This window comes from Tiliqua scincoides, chromosome 7 (genome assembly GCF_035046505.1).
Source record: "Tiliqua scincoides isolate rTilSci1 chromosome 7, rTilSci1.hap2, whole genome shotgun sequence".
Classification (NCBI taxonomy): domain Eukaryota; kingdom Metazoa; phylum Chordata; class Lepidosauria; order Squamata; family Scincidae; genus Tiliqua; species Tiliqua scincoides.
The window spans coordinates 4,328,986-4,348,445 of record NC_089827.1 but is presented as its reverse complement, the minus strand read 5'-3'; the positions used below and the strand labels follow the sequence as shown (position 1 = coordinate 4,348,445).

The window sequence follows — 19,460 nt, the reverse complement described above, 5'->3', positions numbered from 1 at the left end:
GACATCAGTCAGTAATGCGCACTTCCAAGGCCTGGACACTTGCAATCCAACCACTCTCACACTAGCAATTAAGGCTGTAAAATGTAATTTATTCATAACTAAGCTGGCCAGAGATGGTTTGTGGACCATGACTGGCATTGTATGGAGAAACTGGGCACCTGCAGTAAAGCAGTGCTAATCCCCAAAGGAATGAGACGGTTAAAGATTGCCTTCAAAGAGGAATAATTGCTATGCTTCTCCCCTCCATATTGCCAGTTGCTTAGAAACATGCAGCATCATTCGCTTGGGATCGACTAGTATCTGGTACTGAAGTCAACTCTAGTCCCAAGTATGCAAACTTTCCTAAAGTTGCTTAGCAACTCACTTGTAAAATATTACCGGTAGATTCAGGACAGGGTCAAAACACCCAAGAACAAGTTGGGGCTTCAATTCATGTGAAAAAGGAGCAGGCTGTATCCACTGAGGCGGGACAGCGGTTTGACAGGCTTCTGTGGGAAAAGGGATTTAAATCCCCTTATCTTTCCATAAGTTTGAAACTCTGCAATGGGTCCCTTCGGACCTGTGCCAGCTCTTCAACTGGCACAAGTCTAAGGAGAGAAAAGGGGGCAGGAAGGCTGCACAAAGAGGGAATGGGTTCTGGAATGCACCATTGCCACTAAAAACACCCCATCTGGCCCCCTCCCTGTCCCAGTTCCAACCCCCTACCCATTCCCTCCACAGCCTTACCTGCTCTGGTGGCTGTGGGCAGGTCCGGCAACGGATGGTGAGCACTGACACCTCTTGTGGCAGCACTGCCAAAATGGCTGCCGACAGAGCACTGCACCATTTGTCAGCAGCCATTTGATGACAGCGGAAGTGTCTTCCACAGGTGCAAAGCTCTCCGTAGTTTGCAAATCATTGAACTGACATTGTTGGCAACCTTCAGTCTCGAAAGACTCTGGTATCGCGCTCTGAATGGTGTTCTGGAACAGCGTCTAGTGTGGCTGAAAAGGCCGATTCGGGAGTGACAATCCCTTCCACACTGGGAGCAAGTGCAGTCTGTCCCTGGTCTGTCTCCCTGGCTATGGGCCTTCCTTCTTTGCCTCTTAGCCTCAGACTGTTGGCCAAGTGTCTCTTCAAACTGGGAAAGGCCATGCTGCACAGCCTGCCTCCAAGCGGGCCGCTCAGAGGCCAGGGTTTCCCACCTGTTGAGGTCCACTCCTAAGGCCTTCAGATCCCTCTTGCAGATGTCCTTGTATCACAGCTGTGGTCTACCTGTAGGGCGCTTTCCTTGCACTTACATACAAGTCTGTAAATATGAACTGCCATGTATGTCATTTTTTATTTTTCACATTTTTATGCCGCTCTTCCTCCAAAGAGCTCAGGGTGGTGTACACGGCTGCTCCCCTCCTTCTTGTCCTCACAACAACCCTGTGAGGTAGGTGAGGCTGAGAGAAAATGACTGGCCCAAGGTCACCCAGGAAGCTTCGTGGCTGAGGGCGGATTTGTCATTCATTCATATCAGTTCAGCCCCCCTGTACTTGAAAGTTTGCATATATGAGCACACATGTGAAGGCAAAACAATTACATATACATTTCCACAATAAAAAGTCCGAGCAGTTCCACAGCAGAAACTCTCAGTGGGATGATGGCCGATTGAATGATTATTGTGTGGAACTTTGTGTATTTGTGGGAAAGTTCCTGAAGACAGGGATTTTGAAGGTCAAGTCATGAAACGCTAGAATCCCGTTTTGTTCTTCAGTGACCTCTCTCCTATCGGGGGCACTTAAGATGCTTTATATGCCTGTGGCACCAATTCTAATTTTTCTGTTGTTCAACCTGTCTTCAAACAATGCAAGAAGTCACACCCAACCTTGTAAACTAAGCAGGGGGCGGCAGAGTTCTACAGGCTGACAAGTTCCCTACCAAGAAGTGATGACATCACCCCAAAATTACAGCGTGCCGTCTCCATCTGCTGGCAGAAAAGAATTATCCCAAAACATCTGGACCAGTTGAGAGGATAAGAGTATTTTTACAGGCAGGCAGTAAAGTGATCCCTTTACTTGCCAAGGGATCAGTTCAGTGATCAGCACCCCTTCAAGACCTTTCTTTTTATGCAAGAAAAACTTAATGTGGTTACGTGAAATAAAATAAAATTCCTTATTAAAGTGTTGCACAGCTGGCAAAGTCTGTTGAATGAAACAGGCACAAAATTTAAACATCCTTGTATCATATAATGTGTTCTGAACTTAATTTTTCATGCACTTAAAAGTTTTGTCTCTTAATTTCATTATTTTAGTGCATATTTTGAAATTTGTCAGGGAAATGTATGCATGTTCCCCTGACCTTAATTATTAAATTTCAATTTCATTAGCTTTATATGTTGTCCAGAAGAACTTGCCCTGTGTAGTTCCCACTAGGCCTAATTATCTAATGCTGCTAAGCAATGAAAAAGATGAAAAACATAATTTTTGTTCCCATCAATTGTCCCAAGCCAGCAGTGAGGGACTTCCACATTGCAAAAAGCAGTGGTGTTAACATTAATATAAATTAGACCAAATCTAGCCCATACACAATATAGTGTATCCACTTTTATTATAACTGCTTTTGTTCATCATATTCATGTGACATCCCTCAATCAATCAGTGTGCTCCTATGTCAAAGAACCTTCCCCCCAGGCTTTTCCATTCACTTCAACTGAAAGAGGAAGTTCCATACGAACATTCCATGTGGACATCTTTAGGTAAAAAGAAAACAATTCAGGTTTGAACAGGAAATGCTAAATGTGACAACAGCAGTGAACACTACATGCCAGTGGTTACCAAAATTACCTGGGTCATGACACCCCCACAACCTTTTCTACCCAGCTCAGCCGGGCACTGTTATTGGGTACTGTTATCCTGGATCTTACAAAATCTTACAAGATCCAAGATGGCCGCACCCAAATCTCATTAGATTTTGTGAGATCCAAGTTGGAAGCACCCAAATCTACTGTGATTTAGGCACCACCATCTTGGATCTCACAGAATCTCACAAGATCCAAGATGGCAGTGCCCAAATCTCATGAGGATTTGGGGGAACAGGTAGGAGAGACCATCAGGGACGTGCCACAGCACCCCTGTGAGTGCGCCATAATGCCCTAAGGCACCACAACACACACTTTGGGAACCCCTACTATATCCAGTTCTAAATGTTATTGCTACATGCCACATAAGACTACATGTCAGAAGAATTTGTGCCCCAACTCTGCTGCATGTGTATCACTTGACAGATCAGGAATTGTTGCTATGAACAAGTGTGTCAGAGCAAATGGTAATGGTATTTGGCCATATTCCAGTTCTTTCAGTGGATGTACATTCAAATGCACATTGTGGTCCGTGTTCTGGAATAACTAGTCACATATAACAACCTTTTAAAAAATGACTAGGGTTAGATGGGAGCGTGGATATTTTCTTCCAGATGTGTGCATTTCAGTTCAGCTTGGAGGATTCAGCTTGCCTTTTACTGCCTTTTACAACGCTAATTCTGTCAAAAGCAAACAGAGCATGAGTGGCCAACATATTTCTGCTTCTGAAAAGGGGAAATATTTGTAAACCAAGGTGTGTATGCGCTGTGTCACATAGCACAGTATTGTTTTCATCATGAATAGGTAATAACAACAACAAGATTGACACATATCTCACAGTCCTGGGGCAAGAACATGCAGGCGTTTAAAAGTACTTGGGAAATATCACACAATGACTGAGTATGAATCTGAGCTCATAGGCCCTGAATCAATTTTACATTAACATGTTGCCTATGCTAAGTAAATCAGTCAAATTCTTCATTCTTTTCTCAATATGTTAATAGGTTTCATGATACATGTTGTTTGTCTTCCTTATCCTCTCAACTGGTCCAGGTGTTTTGGGCTAATTCCTTTCTGCCAGTAGATGGAGACTACACTGCAATTTTGGGATGATGCCATCACTTCTTGGTAGGGAACCTGTCAGCCTGTAGAATTCCCCCCCCCAATTGCTTAGTTGAGTGTGACTTCTTGCACTGTTTGAAGATAGGTTTCTTTCTGTGCCTGTGGCACCAGTTCTGATTTCTCTGTTGTTCAACCTAAGTGCCACCCGTAGGAGAGATCACCGAAGCACCAAACTGGATACTAGTGCCCAAGTTCCATGACTCAACCTTAGAAATGCCTTCACTAGCATAGCTAACGGGTGGTAGGGGTACCACGTCTGAGGGGGTGTCAGCAACGCCTCACCCGCTTACAGGCCTGCAGCTCTCTTTCCTGTATACTCTCTTTTGAAGCATAAGTTTGTCAGGTACCTCTTTGTAAGAAGACATAATGCGTTCAATGGCATCAGCTCCAGAGGCCAATAAATTTCGTGACGTCGTAAATGCTTCTGTTCGCTCACTGACCATTGCTTGTTTCTGGCCATCTTCTAATTCTAAAAATAAGGGTTAAAAAAAGGAAACTTTAATTTGAAAAGGAAGCAACTGGAACTCACAACCAACTCCAGGAATGAAAACATCCCTTCAAGAAAAGGAGGCAAAATCCATGTGGCATAAATCACATCGGAACCACTGAGACAACATTACCAACACTTTGCCTCAAATGTTTGGGAAGAGGCCGTAGCTACATGGGAGAGCATCTGTTCAGCATTCCGAAAGTATCAGGGTCAGTCCCTAGCATCTACAGGTAAAGGGGGAAAGACCCCTGCCAGAAGCCCCAGGCAGCTGCTGCCTATCAGTTTAGACCAGCCATTTTCAACCTTCTTCATCTCATGGCACACTGACAAGGCACTAAATTTGTCAAGGCACACCAACAGTTTTTTTTTGACAATTGACAAGGCACACCACACTGACAGCAGCAGCTCGCATCCCCCAGTGGTCCTACCTCAATGATCCTCCCTCAAACTCCAGCAGCACACCTGCAGACCATCCATGGCACACCAGCGTACCCTGGCACAGTGGTTGAAAATGGGTGATTTAGACAATACAGTGGGACCCGCTTATCCACAGGCTCAGCATCTGTGGATTGGAATATCCGTGGATGTCAAGCCCGAGGTTGGAGGCCCTCAGAGGACTTCCTGGACACAACTGGAAGTGCAATATCTGCAATCTCCAGAGGGCCGTGCACTGCTCCCAGGTAAGTAATTGTCGCACACATACCCACAGATTTCATTACACAGGCCTACATTTTGTTATTTTAAAAAGCTAGACCTATTCTTGGGTATGTTTTGGGTGCTGAATCCAAAAATAGCATCTGCCCAAGTGACTCCAGTTTTAGGGTACAGCATAGCTTTGTTAGCCCCCAAAACTAGAGCCAATTGGGAAAACTGGTGCCAGGTTTGGATTCAGCACCCCAAAAATATCCTAAATTCTTTCAAAAATCCTTGGCAACTAAAAAAAAAGGATTTTTTTTTTGGTAGGTCTGTGTTATCAGCGGTATCTGAGGGGGTTCATAGAACAGATCCTCTGTAGATATTGAGCTAAAAGGACCAATGGCCTGATTCAATACAATTGAATCACTTTCATAAGTTCATGATCCCTGTGACAATGGCAGAGACTTGGCTAGGAAACGTCTGATAAGTATGGTTATACAGGGCAAATACTGTAGTAAAGTAAAAGCAGTATCTTCCCCACATTCCCCCTGCCATACAATCACTGAAAATGCAAAAGAACCCTCAAGACAGGTTTGGGGGAATCCTATTCTAAACATGGCAGAATTGTAGGAGCTAATTCAACAAAGTAAACAAGCAGGAAACACAACATACCAGTGGTGGGAAAGCACTTACATTTGTCCTAGATTGGAGCCACCCATCTGTCACCCAATAATGTCATTATGACTTGTTTCATGGGTTACAAAGTGGTCCTCAACATCACCCATAGTGGGCTTGATTATAAGCAAATTTCATGATATAATACTCTCTCTCTCTCTCTCTCTCTCTCTCTCACACACACACACACACACACACACTCACACTCACACACACCACAAAACTGTCACAGAAACATTTCAAATGAAATAAATGCTATTACCGCCATCTGCAAATCCCGTTGCGGTGATGATCGGTACAGCCACCATAATCAAACCACAGCTACTCCATACGTACTTCATCAGGAACTGCTCCAGCATGATGTACCATAAACGTTTGGACAAAATGAGGTTCATTTGGTCTGCCAGAGCTTTGTAGCTTTTCTGGAGCTGGTTCATTTCTACCTATAGTTTAAAAAAAAAATAGAGCAAAAATTGACACAGTACGGTACATTTATAGAAATGCATGCCCTTTCAATACATACTGCTGTTTGGAGGCTTGCCTCATAACTCCCTAGAGCAGTGTTTCTCACACTGTGGGTTGGGACCAACCAGGTGGGTTGCGAGCCAATTTCAGGTGGGTCCCTATTCATTTCAATGCATATTTTATTTTTAACGCATTAGACTCGATGCTACAATGGTATGCGACTGCATTTGGGGATCTGTACTTTTAACAGGCTACAGTGCATATGCTTGTATATGCATTATAACAATAATGGTCAATGGGGCTTACTCCCAGGTAAGTATGGCTAGCCCCTGCAGCCTTTGGGATGTTTGGGGAATTTTTTTTTAAACAGAGCAGCAACTGCTTGGAAGGGTTAGGAAGGTTCTTCATTATTGTAAATAAATTTTAAAACTTATTGTAAACTTTTAATTTACTTAATTTGATTTGATTTTGTAATATGGGGATGTTAAAAATTTTCCTTCTTGATTATGTCACTTTCAGCCATCACTTCCAGGTTAATGACATCCTTTCCAGTGAATCCCAATAAACTGTCGTTCTAAAGCAGGACCTGGTGCTGAAAGGTTTGACAATCACTGCCCTAGAGTGCTGCAATGCACAGATTAGGGAACCTCTGATCTAGGGAAAGGGATGCTCAGATCCAGGTTTTGAAGTTCATACCAGATGTGGAAACACGGTGAGGAAAAGAGGTCAGGCATGCTTCTGCTCTTCGTCAGAGTTCAAGCACCCTCAAATACAATATTTAGAAATGGTTTAGGTATCATCTGGATGATTATCCCAAGTCCAAACCAGCCCCATGTGATTAAGGATGTGCACATTCGCAGCACACGTGCATCTTAGCACCTTCATTTCAGCCTGGTGTGGGCCAGTTTCTTTAATTGGGGGAAGGCAGTTCATCCAATAGCTAGTATTACTTTTGAAAGGGCAAGACGAACCACCCCTCCATGTGATTAGGAAAAATCACCCCTAAGAGGAAGGATCTGGAAGTGTGCATGTCTTTAAACACGTGGGGCTGGTCTGGTCAGAACAAATGGCCCCCCATCAAATAAATTGACATTGCATGTGGGTTTGAGAGACCAGGTTCCAAAATCCCTGATTCAGGTTCCTGCTTATATTACCTGGCAGCAAACTAAATTCACCATAAATTCTGGATGCTGAGCCCACACTGCAGAAGGCCTTCCGGATGCAAGTAGAAGCCACTTCCGGTTTGCACTGGTGACTTGGATGGGTTGTGAAACGTTTGAAAGCAATGAATGTAATTATCACCTTTGGATCTTATCCTTCTTGTGTGGAGCTCAGGGCAGCATATAAAAGTTATCCCATTTCATCCCTACAAGAAGCTCATGAAACATATGAAAGGAAGTAACTGGCCCAAGGTCACTCAGTAAACTTCATGGCTCAGTGGGGATTTGAACCCAGCACTTCCTGGTCCAACACTCTACCCAACGCCCACATCAGCTCTGCATATCTGCTCTGTATACAGATTTAAACAGCATTAAGCCAATGATATATAGCCCAAACATTGACAAATCTGGCTGGTTGGCGATTTCCATGGTATTAGGCCAAGACAGGTTTCCATCTTGCTGTCTCATCATCTTCAAATGGAGATGCCAGGAATTAAACTGAGCACTTCACCTGTGTACTGCAAAATGCTCTCAATTGTTTCGGCTGAGGAATGACCTATTATAGCTTTTTTCATAGATCTCAATGCAGAGAACAAACCTATGAGTTGTTCCATTCCTAGAAGGCACAGCTAGAATAGTGAAGTAGCTAGAGGAGTTGCAAAGCACTAAGTCTTGCAGGGGGCCTCACTGTGGTGTGCAAGGGGCACCTTCCCTTCCCCTTCAAAGCCTTTCCAGGTGGTGGGAGCAAAATGGAGGTGTTTTGGGGCAGTGGGAGCAAAAGGTGGAAGGCAAAGGCTGGAGCAAAACAGAGGCAAAACAGAGCCTCCGTTTTGCTCCCACCGCCTGGAATGGCTCTGAAGGGAAGAGAGAGAGGACCCTTGCACACTGTGGTGAAGCTCCTTGCAAGGCTTACAGACCAATCCTATGCCTGTCTACTCAGAAGTCTCATGATATTCAGTGTGGCTTACTCCCAGGAAAATGTGTTTCGGATTGCAGCCTCTGTGCTTCTCAACCGCTCTTGCTAAGCCACTGAGCTAGAATTTCCATGGGCTGACCCTTTAAATATCCTGGCCGAGGGATTCTGTGCCAACATACACCAGCTGAACATCTGGCCAGCTAAAGCTACTGTCAATCCTATCACGATGATAATATCCTGCATAGATTTTAATACACTTTAAAGCAAGTATTAAAGATTTATGAATCAGACTGACTATTTAATTATTTTAGCAAATACTCCCCCCCCCCCACCTGAAATTAATTTAGGAACTGAATGAAAGAGTAGCTACTTTTCTCAGCCCTTAAAAAGACAAGTGATAACACTGAACTTTGGCCATTAAATTATAATTCAATACAGGTGGCCCCTTTTTATCTGAGGGTTTGGAACCAGGGTTTTGACTCAGCATGGACTCCAAACCTGTGCTGGAGGACCCCAACTGACCTCCTGGATGTGATCAGAAGTGCTTTCTGATCATGTCCAGGAGGTTTTCTGAGGCCCAGGGAGGCCATGAGCAGCCACTCCGGGCCTCAGAACACTTTGGTTGTATCTGGAGGTCCTCTGATGGCCCACATGCAGATTCCATTATCTGCGGCTTTCAGTACCCACAGGGGGTCCAGGAACAGATCCCCTGTGGATACAACCTGTGTTTTTAGGCAATCTGGAACTTATTTTGGACTCAAATCTTTGTTTAGGCCAGGATCTCAAGTGCCCTCCCAGGAGGATGAATTAAGTTAAATCTTGAAAAATGACATTTCTCAAAATCAGCAGAATATGTGGATGGGGTGGAGTGTGAGTTGGTTGGTGTCTCCCCGAAGCCATGTCCCTCAAAGTATGATTGAGGTTACAATCCTATCCTCACTTATCAAAGGAGTAAACTCCATTAGTTGTAATGGCACTTACTTCTGAGCACACAGGCATAGGCTTGGGCTCTAAGCCTCCATGGGGAGTAATTGCCAGAACTGAGATACTACAAATGTCTGTTAGCATCTTCAGCCCTGCTTCTGTGGAGAGATGCAGTGCCTATCAACTCCATCTGGCTATCAGTAACTTGTTCTCCTAACAACGTTCTCCTAATATATTAAACATGCAATGGGACAATTGATCTCCATGGGGCTTTTCTCTTCTCTGGGATCTACTCCACATATAAGTGACAATATTACACATTACTCTTATCAACCCTCCCTTCAGTTTTCCTTCGAATACCTGGTTCACCTTTTCAGTGGACCCCATACTTGGGGGGAAGGTGCTTAAGTCCTTGCAAGGCATGCATGGAAACCGTGACAGTGTCAACCATCACCTCCACATGGGGCACATGTACACACAGCCATTGCTATTTTGCAACATTGCAGAGGACTGCTACAATTGTACAAACTGTGACTACCTGAACAGGCTCCATGTGGAAGCACCTATTTACACCATCACAAGACCAAAGGGTAGCCCTACACTACTGCAAGCAATCAAGCAGGCACCCCAAATGATTTAACTATGCCCAGGTACTGTTAGCTAACTGAGAAAGAGCACCTGTCTCAGTGATGGCAAACTCCTGACACCTGTATCAAAGGTGACATGCCACAATATATTGAGTGATACACCAGTGTTCACCAACACTCACCAACTGAGTTTATTTCACTTGTATTTCATTTTTGTAATTATTTGACATCTCTTTATACAATACATAGCACCACACATGATTGGACTGTATTTTTTTTAAATAAATGAATATGTAAATAATCATTTCTCTTTTGTTTGGGGGGGGTACATGCCAACAGAGTCAAGTCAGACATTTTCTGAATTTTTAATATGCCAAGCCCAAAAGGCTCACCATCACTCAGCTATCTAAACTCTCACATAGTTGTGTACAGGTAACTCTAGGTATGTCTATACAAACTTCCTTATGAATGACTAAGGCCCCCGTATGACATGGTCAGAGCATATCTAGTCTAAAGAAAGTCTCTCTCTCTCTCTCACACACACACACACACACACACACACACACACACACAGAGCGAGAGAGAGAGCGAGAGAGCGCTGTATTTAAAAGGCAAGACAACTGACCTAGGTCTTTCCAGGATGTGGAGGCAAAATTGACACGATTCAGATCTATACTGTCCTTGCACTTGTTCTGATCTCATTCGTCAACGTAGAAGTGATAATTGCATGGGGTTCTTCTGGGACATAAGAAAAGCCCTGCTGGATCAGGCCAAAGGCCCATCCAGTCCAGCTTCCTGTATCTCACAGTGGCCAACTAGGTACCTCAGGAAGCACACAACAAGAGACCTGCATCCTGGTGTCACTTCCTTGCACCTGGCATTCTGAGGTAGCCTACTTTAAAGCCAGTAGATTGCACATACCCATCACAGCTTGTAACCTGTGATGGACTTTTCCTCCACGAATCTGTCCAATCCCCTTTTCAAGGCATCTGGGTCAGGTGTCATCACCACATCCTATGGCAAGGAGTTCCACAGATTAATTACACATATCAGTTGTTCCTAGTGGGACGACATCCTATTCTCTCACCTAAGTGCAAGAGTTGAGACCATAAGAAGCAAACATGGCCCATATTAAGAATAATGACAAATCAGACAGAAGTAAAAACATTAATTTGGAGCTAAGCTTGTCGGAAATCTGATTCAGTAGTCCCTGCCCTAATTTTAACAGTAATCTTTGACACCCCCTGCCACACACATATACACACTGACTTTAAATAATAAAAGTCACTTTTTTGTCTTTAAGACGGAGCAGCACAGGTCTTCATGCTGATTTCTTCAAGTCTCCTGAAGAAACCACACTGGAATGAACACAAGTAGTAGAACAGCATAGATGTACTCTAGCACAACTCATCTCCCTTCCAATGGTGCATGCACAGAATACGTTCCCAGGAAGACTGCACTCAGTATCCTTATGTTGAGAAATTTCTTCTTACAGTTTCATATGACACAGAAGAGTTTTTAAAAATTGTAAAGGAGAAAAACAACTTATTCACCCCTAAATAAAAACTGTTAATTCCTAAAATGTTTAGATTCAGATAAACTAAAGTCTGGCACTTTGATCTTTAAAGGGATCATTCATTTTATGTAACAAATGTTATGACTGTTAAAACACAGCACTTCTCTTTGGGCTATTTAAAGACTCTGCAAGACTATCTCTGTTCAGCCACTGAGAACAACTCAAAGGCTAGAGCAGTAGTATTCAAACTGGGGCGTCGCGACACCCCAGCCTGTGGGTCCTGGCCTCTGCTCCCTTAAGGGGCGGGGCAGCCAGGAGACAGGGGGAAGGCAGCTGTGCGATCCGCAGGGTTGCGCTGCTCAGGCGGGCTGCAGGGGCTTGGGTGCACTTGCTCAAGCCTCCTGCAGCCTCCCGGGGGTGCGGGGAGCCCTTCGCAACCTTCAGCAGGGCTCCCCAGGTCAGGAAAAGCAAAAGCGGAGCGATCGCGCCCAGCTCCACAAAACTGGAAGCAGAGCATGATCGGAAGCAGAGCATGATCGTTCCACTTTCACTTCTTACGGGGCTGCAGGGACTGTGTGAGGGGAGCCCTGCGCGAGCACCTGCAGGGCTCCCCAGGTCAGGGAAAGGGAGAGTGGGGCAATTGCGCTCTGCTTCCGCTTTTGCGGAGGCAGAGCAGATCACTCCACTCTCCCTTTCGCTGACCTGGGGCGCCCTGCAGGTGCTCGCGCAGGGCTCCCCGCACACAGGGATGGCTGCTGCAGGAACTGGTGAGTGCATCCCAGTCCCTGCAGCCCCCTGAGCGAAGCGATCGTGGGGATCGCGTCGCTGCCTTCACCCTGCCCCTGCTGCCTCCCGCCCAACCCCGCAAAGACTTACTGTGGGTTTCAAACTCCCAGAGCGTTTGAAAACCGCAGGGCTAGAGTGAAGTTTTTCTTCAAACTACCATGTGCAACTACTACATTATCTGTGCATTTAGATTGGGAGGTATTGAATTAATCTGTTTGAACCAAGGCATTTAGAAGAATGGAAGAGACCCACAAGAAATTCAAGAAAAAAATATTTACTTTAGTAAATCATCTCTAAGAAGCAAAATGAGTTTAGCAAGGATATTACTTTTAAAATATTTCATTAAAAAGAGCACTTAAAAATTGATGTTGTGGTTGTTATCCAGGAGAAAAGCACCCAAAAATAGATAATGTTTTGAAGATGAGCCTAAATGGAAAATTAATGCACAGTTATAGGAGCATATAGTGGGAGCCATGGTGAATAGCATTCCCTAAGGGTTAAGCAGGCAAGATCACACTTTTTATTCTCAAATCAATCCCACACGGCTCTCCCATTTTGCATTTGCTATCACAAAAGCAGAACAGAAATTCACCCCTTCAATTAAACTCACTTGTGTGAAAAAAGCCTGCCTTGTAGAATGTATAGACTAGGATACGAAATTCCTGCTAAGTGATGACTGGGGATATACCTGCCCAAAAGTGTTCCAGATTCAGAGTTAGTACAACAATCAAACACCCCTTTGCATCCAGATCTTGTCCTCACCCATCAAGCATGCAAGAGCCCATTGGCCAAAGGTCTATACTGGAAACAGGCCTTAATAGGAATTCAACCTCTCAGGGGATGGGAGGGGGGGGAGAGCATATGTTCCATGAATCTCCAGGTACAGGTGAGAAAGATTTTTGGCTAGAACCCTGGAGAGCAACTGCCACGTACTGTGCATTAAATACTAAGCTAGCTGAACCATAAGAACATAAGGAGAGCCCAGTTGACAAGGCACACTGCACTGCCAGTAGGGGGCTCACATCCCCAACGGCCCTATATGACCCTCCCCCAAACCACTGAGGCACACCATTCACAGACCATTCACAGCATACCAAAGTGCTGAGGCACAGTGGTTGAAAACTGCTGGTCTAAGGCTCCTTAGTACTGCAGCAACACCAGGCAGTGGAACAGAGAAGTCAGTGGTGCTCAAGACATGACCAAGCGGTATTACACACATCATTATGCATAGGGGAACATGAGAACATTATGCATAAGAACATAAGAGCCCTGCTGGATCAGGCCAAAGGCCCATCTATTCCAGCATCCTGAATATCACGGTCACCTCCCAGATGCCTCAGGGAGCACACAAGACAACAAGAGACCTGCACCCTGGTGCCCTCCCTTGCATTCAGAGACAGCCTGCTTCTAAAACCAGAAGGTTGCACATACTCATCATGGCTTGTCACCTTGACTTTTCCTCCTCACATCTGTCCAATGCCATGTTAGATGCCATCACCACAGCCTGTGGCAAGGAGTTCCACAGACTAATTACACACTGGGTCAAGAATTATTTCCTTCTGTCTGTCCTAACTCTCCTGGCACTCGGTTTGAGAGGCTGTCCCCTGGTTCTGGGGTTGTGTGAGAGAAAAGAACATTCAGCTACACTTTCTATCGGTCCCCTGCATAATCTGCCAATATAATGCACCCATGAACCAACTGACTCAGTAGGGACCTAGAAGCAGGACCAGAGTTGCCATGCCACCAGCTGCCGGCCTACCTTGTGACCGCGATAGAAGGCAATCTCCTCCACGTTGGCGATGATGCGGGAGTGGACGTAGCGCAGGTAGCCCTTGCGGTGGGCCTCCTCAGCCACCAGCTTGCCGAACTTGGGCGAGCAGGCCTTGAGCACCTTGGCGGTGGCGAAGACCACCAGGCCGGCCAGGAGGGTGGGCCCGACGGGGCTGGCGCCCCGGGCGCGGGCGGTCTGGATGAGGGTGTAGGAGGTGAGCAGCACGTCCAGGATGGGCTTGGTGAGGTTGGAGTAGAGGTGGGCCACCGACTGGGAGAAGGCGGTGATGTCCTCGGTGAGGGACTGGTCCGGGTTGGCCAGGCGGCCGTCCATGCTGATGACCCGGTAGTAGGTCTGGTCGGCGAAGTAGGTGCGGTAGGCGTGCTCCACCAGGCGGGTGCGGAAGGCCAGCGCCAGCTTGCACTCCAGGTAGCGGATGGCGCTGTTGACGAAGGTGGCGGGCAGCGCCACCAGCAGCCAGCGCAGCAGCTGCAGGGCGAAGCGGCGCGGCGCCTTCTCCACGATGCTCTTGACGATCTTGCCGTCCAGGCGCGCCACGTAGATGGAGAGGAAGGTGCGCGACACCAGCGCCGCCGAGTGCAGCGCCAGCCAGCCCGACTCAGCGCCCGCCGGCCGCGGGAACAGGATGCGGCGCAGCTCCAGCAGCTGGCGCAGGAACGCCGCGTTGGCCGCCGGCGAGGGCCGGCCGCCCGCAGGGGGCGCCCCCGGGCCGGGCAGCAGCTCCGCGGGCAGCCCGCCCCTCCCGCCGGCCCGCCCCTCCCGCCAGCCGCAGCCCGCCCGCCGGAGCCGCCCGCAGAGCAGCCTCAGCCCCAGCGCCGCCGCCAGCAGGCAGCCCGCCCTCCTGGCCGCCCGCGCCCCGCGCCATCGCCCGCGCCCGCCGCCCGCAGCCTCCAGCGCGGGGCTCATCGGGGGGGAGGCGGCGGCGGCGGCGGCGGCGGCGCGCCTGCCTGCCTCCCCTGCGCTGCTCAGCCCCGCCGGGGAGCGGAGATCGCGCCCCCGCCCGTCCTCATCCGGCCCCCGCCCTTCCCCCCAGCGCGCAGGGATGCTGCCGACGCCGCCGCCGCTGCTGCTGGTGGCGGCGCTGGAGATGCTGCTGGTCCAGCCCCCCCGCAAGCCCCGCCCCGGCCTCCCATTGGCCGCCGGGCCTAGGAAAGCCGGCGCCAGTTCTCCTTCTGGTCCTGCCCAGGGCCAGGTGATGATGCTCGGAGCACTGCGGGAGGGAGGCGCCTCCCCCCAGGTGTGCTGCTGCTGCTGCCGCCCCCTCCCTGCTCCAGCCTGGCCACACTTTCCTGGGAGCAAGACCCACCGACTGCAGGGGGTTGTGCTCTGTGGCCCACCTTCCAGTGGCGTAGCTGGAGGGGGTGCAAACAGGGTGACCGGGCGCCCTCCTTTCTCAGGACAGGGCCTCTTTTTCAGCCTCGTGTCCTGGAAAAGAGCTGAAATGCCCTCCTTTTTCCAACAGTGCAGGGCCTTCTTGTAATTAACAAACTCTATGTAATTATAACTGTAACTGTAATTATAATTGTAACTGTAACTCTATGTAAATTATATGCACTGCAGTGCTCCAATTAAACACATGAAATCAACATATAGGTGTTCTTAGCTTTTATTTGTTTACGCCCTACATTTTCCCTGGATGTCCTACATTTTGGGGGGCCTTGTCCTCTTTGGCAGTTATGACATCTGGTCACCCTGGGTGCAAAGCGCTAAGTTTTAGACTAGAGGCCCAAAGCGGCTGCTGTCACTGTGGGAGGGCACCTCCTGGAGTGGCTGTGTGCCCCCCCCCCAGTGATGTGCTGCTTGCCTCATCAATGCTCCTGAACTGTGGCCGACTGCCATGAAGAAGGGGGGTTCCTTCCAGTGATGTAGCTAGAGGGGATGCAAAGCACTCAGTTTTTCAGGAAGCCTCACCACACTGGGCAAAGCACTAAGTCTTGCAGGGAGTTTCACTGTAGCATGCGAGTGGCCCCTCCCCACTTTTGGAGCCAGGTGTTCACCTCCATTTTGCTCCCCCTGCCTTGAATGGCTCCAAAGTGGAGGGTGAGAGGCCACTTGCACACTATGGTGAGGTTTCCTGCAAAACTCAGCACTTTACACCCCCTCTCTAGCTATGCCACTGATTCCTTCCATCACAGGTTGGCCCTTTGCATAATTAGGTGCCATAGTCTGGGAAATGTGCCTCTTTCAGCAGTTCTGACGAGGGCAGCAATTTTCAACCTTTCCATCGCATGGCACACTGAGAAGGCTTGCACATTGTCAAGGCACAGCATCATGGCACCATGGCAAGGCACACTGCACCGCTGGTAGTAGCAGCCATTGCCCTACTAATAAATGACAAACTCCCATGGCACACCTGGGGACCATTCGCGGCACACCAATGGGCCATGGCACAGCGGTTGGAAACAGGGAGATTTGGACTTACCAGAGAATCCCCCTTCTTGATGATCTCCATGGCAGAGCCAGTCCTTGTCATCTGGGAAGCTCCTCCCTCTCAGACAGGAATAAGTAAGTCCCTGTTTGCTGTGTATGATTTCCCATGTGTCTGAAGGTAGAGGTTCTGGGTATATAAAGATTCACCACCCTGTGCACATCCAAAGTGAGCCAGTCCCACTCTCTAGGATGAGAAGGGTTTGGGCAGAAAGACAGGGGCACAAACTCTTTAGATCTAGGGAACACAGAATTAACCTTGGTGAGGAAGTTATGGGTTGGTGTGGAGAAACACCCTGTCCTCCTGAAACAGATACAAGTTCTAGCTATATAAAAATCTGCCAGTCTAGATAATCCAACTAGCTGATACCAATCCCACTAAAAAGGCAGTTTTCTGGGAAAGAATTTGTAAGGGACAGGTAGCCATGGGTTGTGTTCGTGCCTTGAGAACCAGACCTAAGTCCCACCAAAGAGCCATGGTCACTGGAGGGGTGTTAATGACCCCCCTGATGAATTTTCTAGCTTAAGGATGGGAAGACAGGAACCAACCCTTAGGATATTCCAAGATAGACAAAATTGCCAATTTTCAGAGCGACCGTACTCAGACCCTTATCCAGACCTGACTTGAGGAAGCTCTTAAGAGCTTCCTCACCTTTAATTTCTCTGGTTGGACCTGGTTTTGGGAACACCAGCCTACCAACACCCTCCAAGTAGGTTTACAAACCCTCCCATCAGCTAGAAGTGGCTCTGAATAGCCTAATTTAGGCACTGTTTATCGCTCAACCTCCATGCAGTATTGCTCTCTGAGGATGGATGATGGGACCCTGAGATAGCAGGTCCAGCCTCAGGTCAGAAAACCATGAGTGCAGATCATGGGTCAACAGGGGGCCTGTAAGCTCCTGAACCCTCCACCTCGGTGTGTTGAGAAACGAAGGGGGTAACACAGTCCCAGCTGGGATTTGACGCATCAGTTAAGGATGACTGGATTGGCAACCTCATGGTTTCCTAGGACTGCTGCCTCCATGCTTGATGGAACAGGCTGGAAAACCCCCTCAGCAGAGAAACTGATGTGTCCAGACATGAGCTTAACAAGCCTCTTCAGTGGTTCCAAAATTTTTTAGCATCAGTACCAGAAAAGCTTTATCAACCACTCAAGTCTCAGTGGTTGTATGGTAATAAAGGTTATTTGGCCATAGTTGTCCCCTCAAGTAGCAAATAGGTTAACCTTGATGGACATAGTCTAGTCTAATTGTCAGTTTTATGACTCTCCAAAAATTGAGTTGGGACCCACTGGTGGGCCACAAACGCACAGTTTGGGAACAACCAATCTAACTGCAGCAGCAGTTTCTGAGGTAAAAATTCTGGGGTAAAAGTGCCCCCCCCAACACAGAGGGTCTTAGCACCTAATTACAGATGTGGGGCGAGAGACCTTTCTGCATTCAAAAAGACCAAACAATGACTTTAATCTAGTACTCAATTCCTGTGTAACCTTGAGGAACATCGTAAGTCAAGGATGCTCTGTACTTTCTCAGAAGTAGTACTGTGGCCGCAGGACTGGGCTTCTTGTTAAAAGGGGGCTGAGGTACCTCCTGCTCCTCAGGTGTGGACCTGGCAGGGGTGGGGTGGGGGGGCTGAACGTGGATTACAGTAGCTGCCACTTCCTTTTGAATGGACTCTGGGGCAGTTGCTATGTTGGAGATGCGGCCTGAATGATATTTTGGATAGTGCTGCTCCCAGTCAATGGCGCCAGAATCGAGGTGAGGAACAGGCGCATCAATGGGCTTCCCTGCAGAGCTTTCTGTCATGGTGAGGCAGAGCTGAGGAAAAAACTGCCCAATTGACTCCCCAGTGCTGTGCACTCTAAGAAACCGGAGGTCTAGATCCTGGACCTGGTGCTGGTGAGGAACATGCCCCAGGCCTGGCCATGCCTTCATAGGGACATAAGAACAGCCCCGCTGGATCAGGCCAAAGGCCCCTCTAGCCCAGCTTCCTGTATCTCACAGCGGCCCACCAAATGCCCCAGGGAGCACACCAGATAACAAGAGACCTGCAAGGCCTCCTGGGAATTGTAGTTAAGAACATAAGAACAGCCCCACTGGATCAGGCCATGGGCCCATCTAGTCCAGCTTCCTGTATCTCACAGCGGCCCACCAAATGCCCCAGGGAGCACACCTGATAACAAGAGACCTGCAAGGCTTCCTGGGAATTGTAGTTAAGAACATAAGAACAGCCCCGCTGGATCAGGCCATAGGCCCATCTAGTCCAGCTTCCTGTATCTCATAGCGGTCCACCAAATGCCCCAGGGAGCACACCAGATAACAAGAGACCTGCAAGGCCTCCTGGGAATTGTAGTTTAAGAACATAAGAACAGCCCCACTGGATCAGGCCCATCTAGTCCAGCTTCCTGTATCTCACAGCAGCCCACCAAATGCCCCAGGGAGCACACAAGACAACAGGCACAATCTGCGTCCCAGTGCCCTCCCCTATCTGGCAATCAGAGGCAGCCTGCCTCTGAAACCAAGAGCTTACAAGTTACTATGACTTGTAACCTGTAATGAACTTTTCCTCCAGAAATTTGTCCAATCCCCTCTTAAAGGCATCCAGGCAAGATGCCATCACTACTTCTTGTGGCAAAGAGTTCCACAAACGAATTACACGCTGGGTAAAGAAATATTTTCTTCTGTCTGTCCTAATTCTCCCAAAGCTCAGCTTCCACCCAACTTCCTCAGACTCGTGCAGCATTCCCCTCGCTGCTGAGGTGCTTCCTTTTGGCAGGCTAGAGCTGTGGCAGAAGAATTACCTGCCACACTGTGACCTGATCTCCCCCAAGTCCCATCGCCTATCCAAGTATGGAGAGTGTCAGGGGCTCTACAGTCAGTCACTTCTGGCAGGGCCAGGCAATCTCCGTCCCCAGCCTCAGCAGAGGGGTGATCAGGACACCTTACAGGCAAACAAAATGGCCATTGCTAAAGGCTTTCTGAGGGCACAAGCTGCTTCTCTGCAGGAAGAATGCAATAGGCAAGGCCAAATGGGAGCAGCTTTGCAACGTGCCATGCTCTAGAGTCCCCAGCTTTATTTTTTTTTTTAACTTGTTGGTTGCACTGATTGATCTGGCTTCCAGAAGACCCACTTTCCTGGTT

At 48.0% G+C, this 19,460-nt stretch overlaps 1 protein-coding gene across 1 annotated transcript in view; it reads right to left on the bottom strand.

Moving 5' to 3' along the window:
* The window catches only part of LOC136657038 (ATP-binding cassette sub-family D member 2-like), a 38,412-nt gene extending 20,287 nt beyond the window's left edge, over window positions 1-18,125 (bottom strand). The window contains exons 1-4 of the mRNA XM_066633631.1: window positions 17,794-18,125; window positions 13,861-15,403; window positions 6,010-6,190; window positions 4,294-4,415 (exon numbers count right to left, since the gene is read on the bottom strand). Coding sequence (XP_066489728.1) covers window positions 4,294-4,415; window positions 6,010-6,190; window positions 13,861-15,403; window positions 17,794-18,125 — 2,178 coding nt within the window. The remainder of the gene's footprint in view (window positions 1-4,293; window positions 4,416-6,009; window positions 6,191-13,860; window positions 15,404-17,793) is intronic.
* Window positions 18,126-19,460: the final 1,335 nt, after the last annotated feature.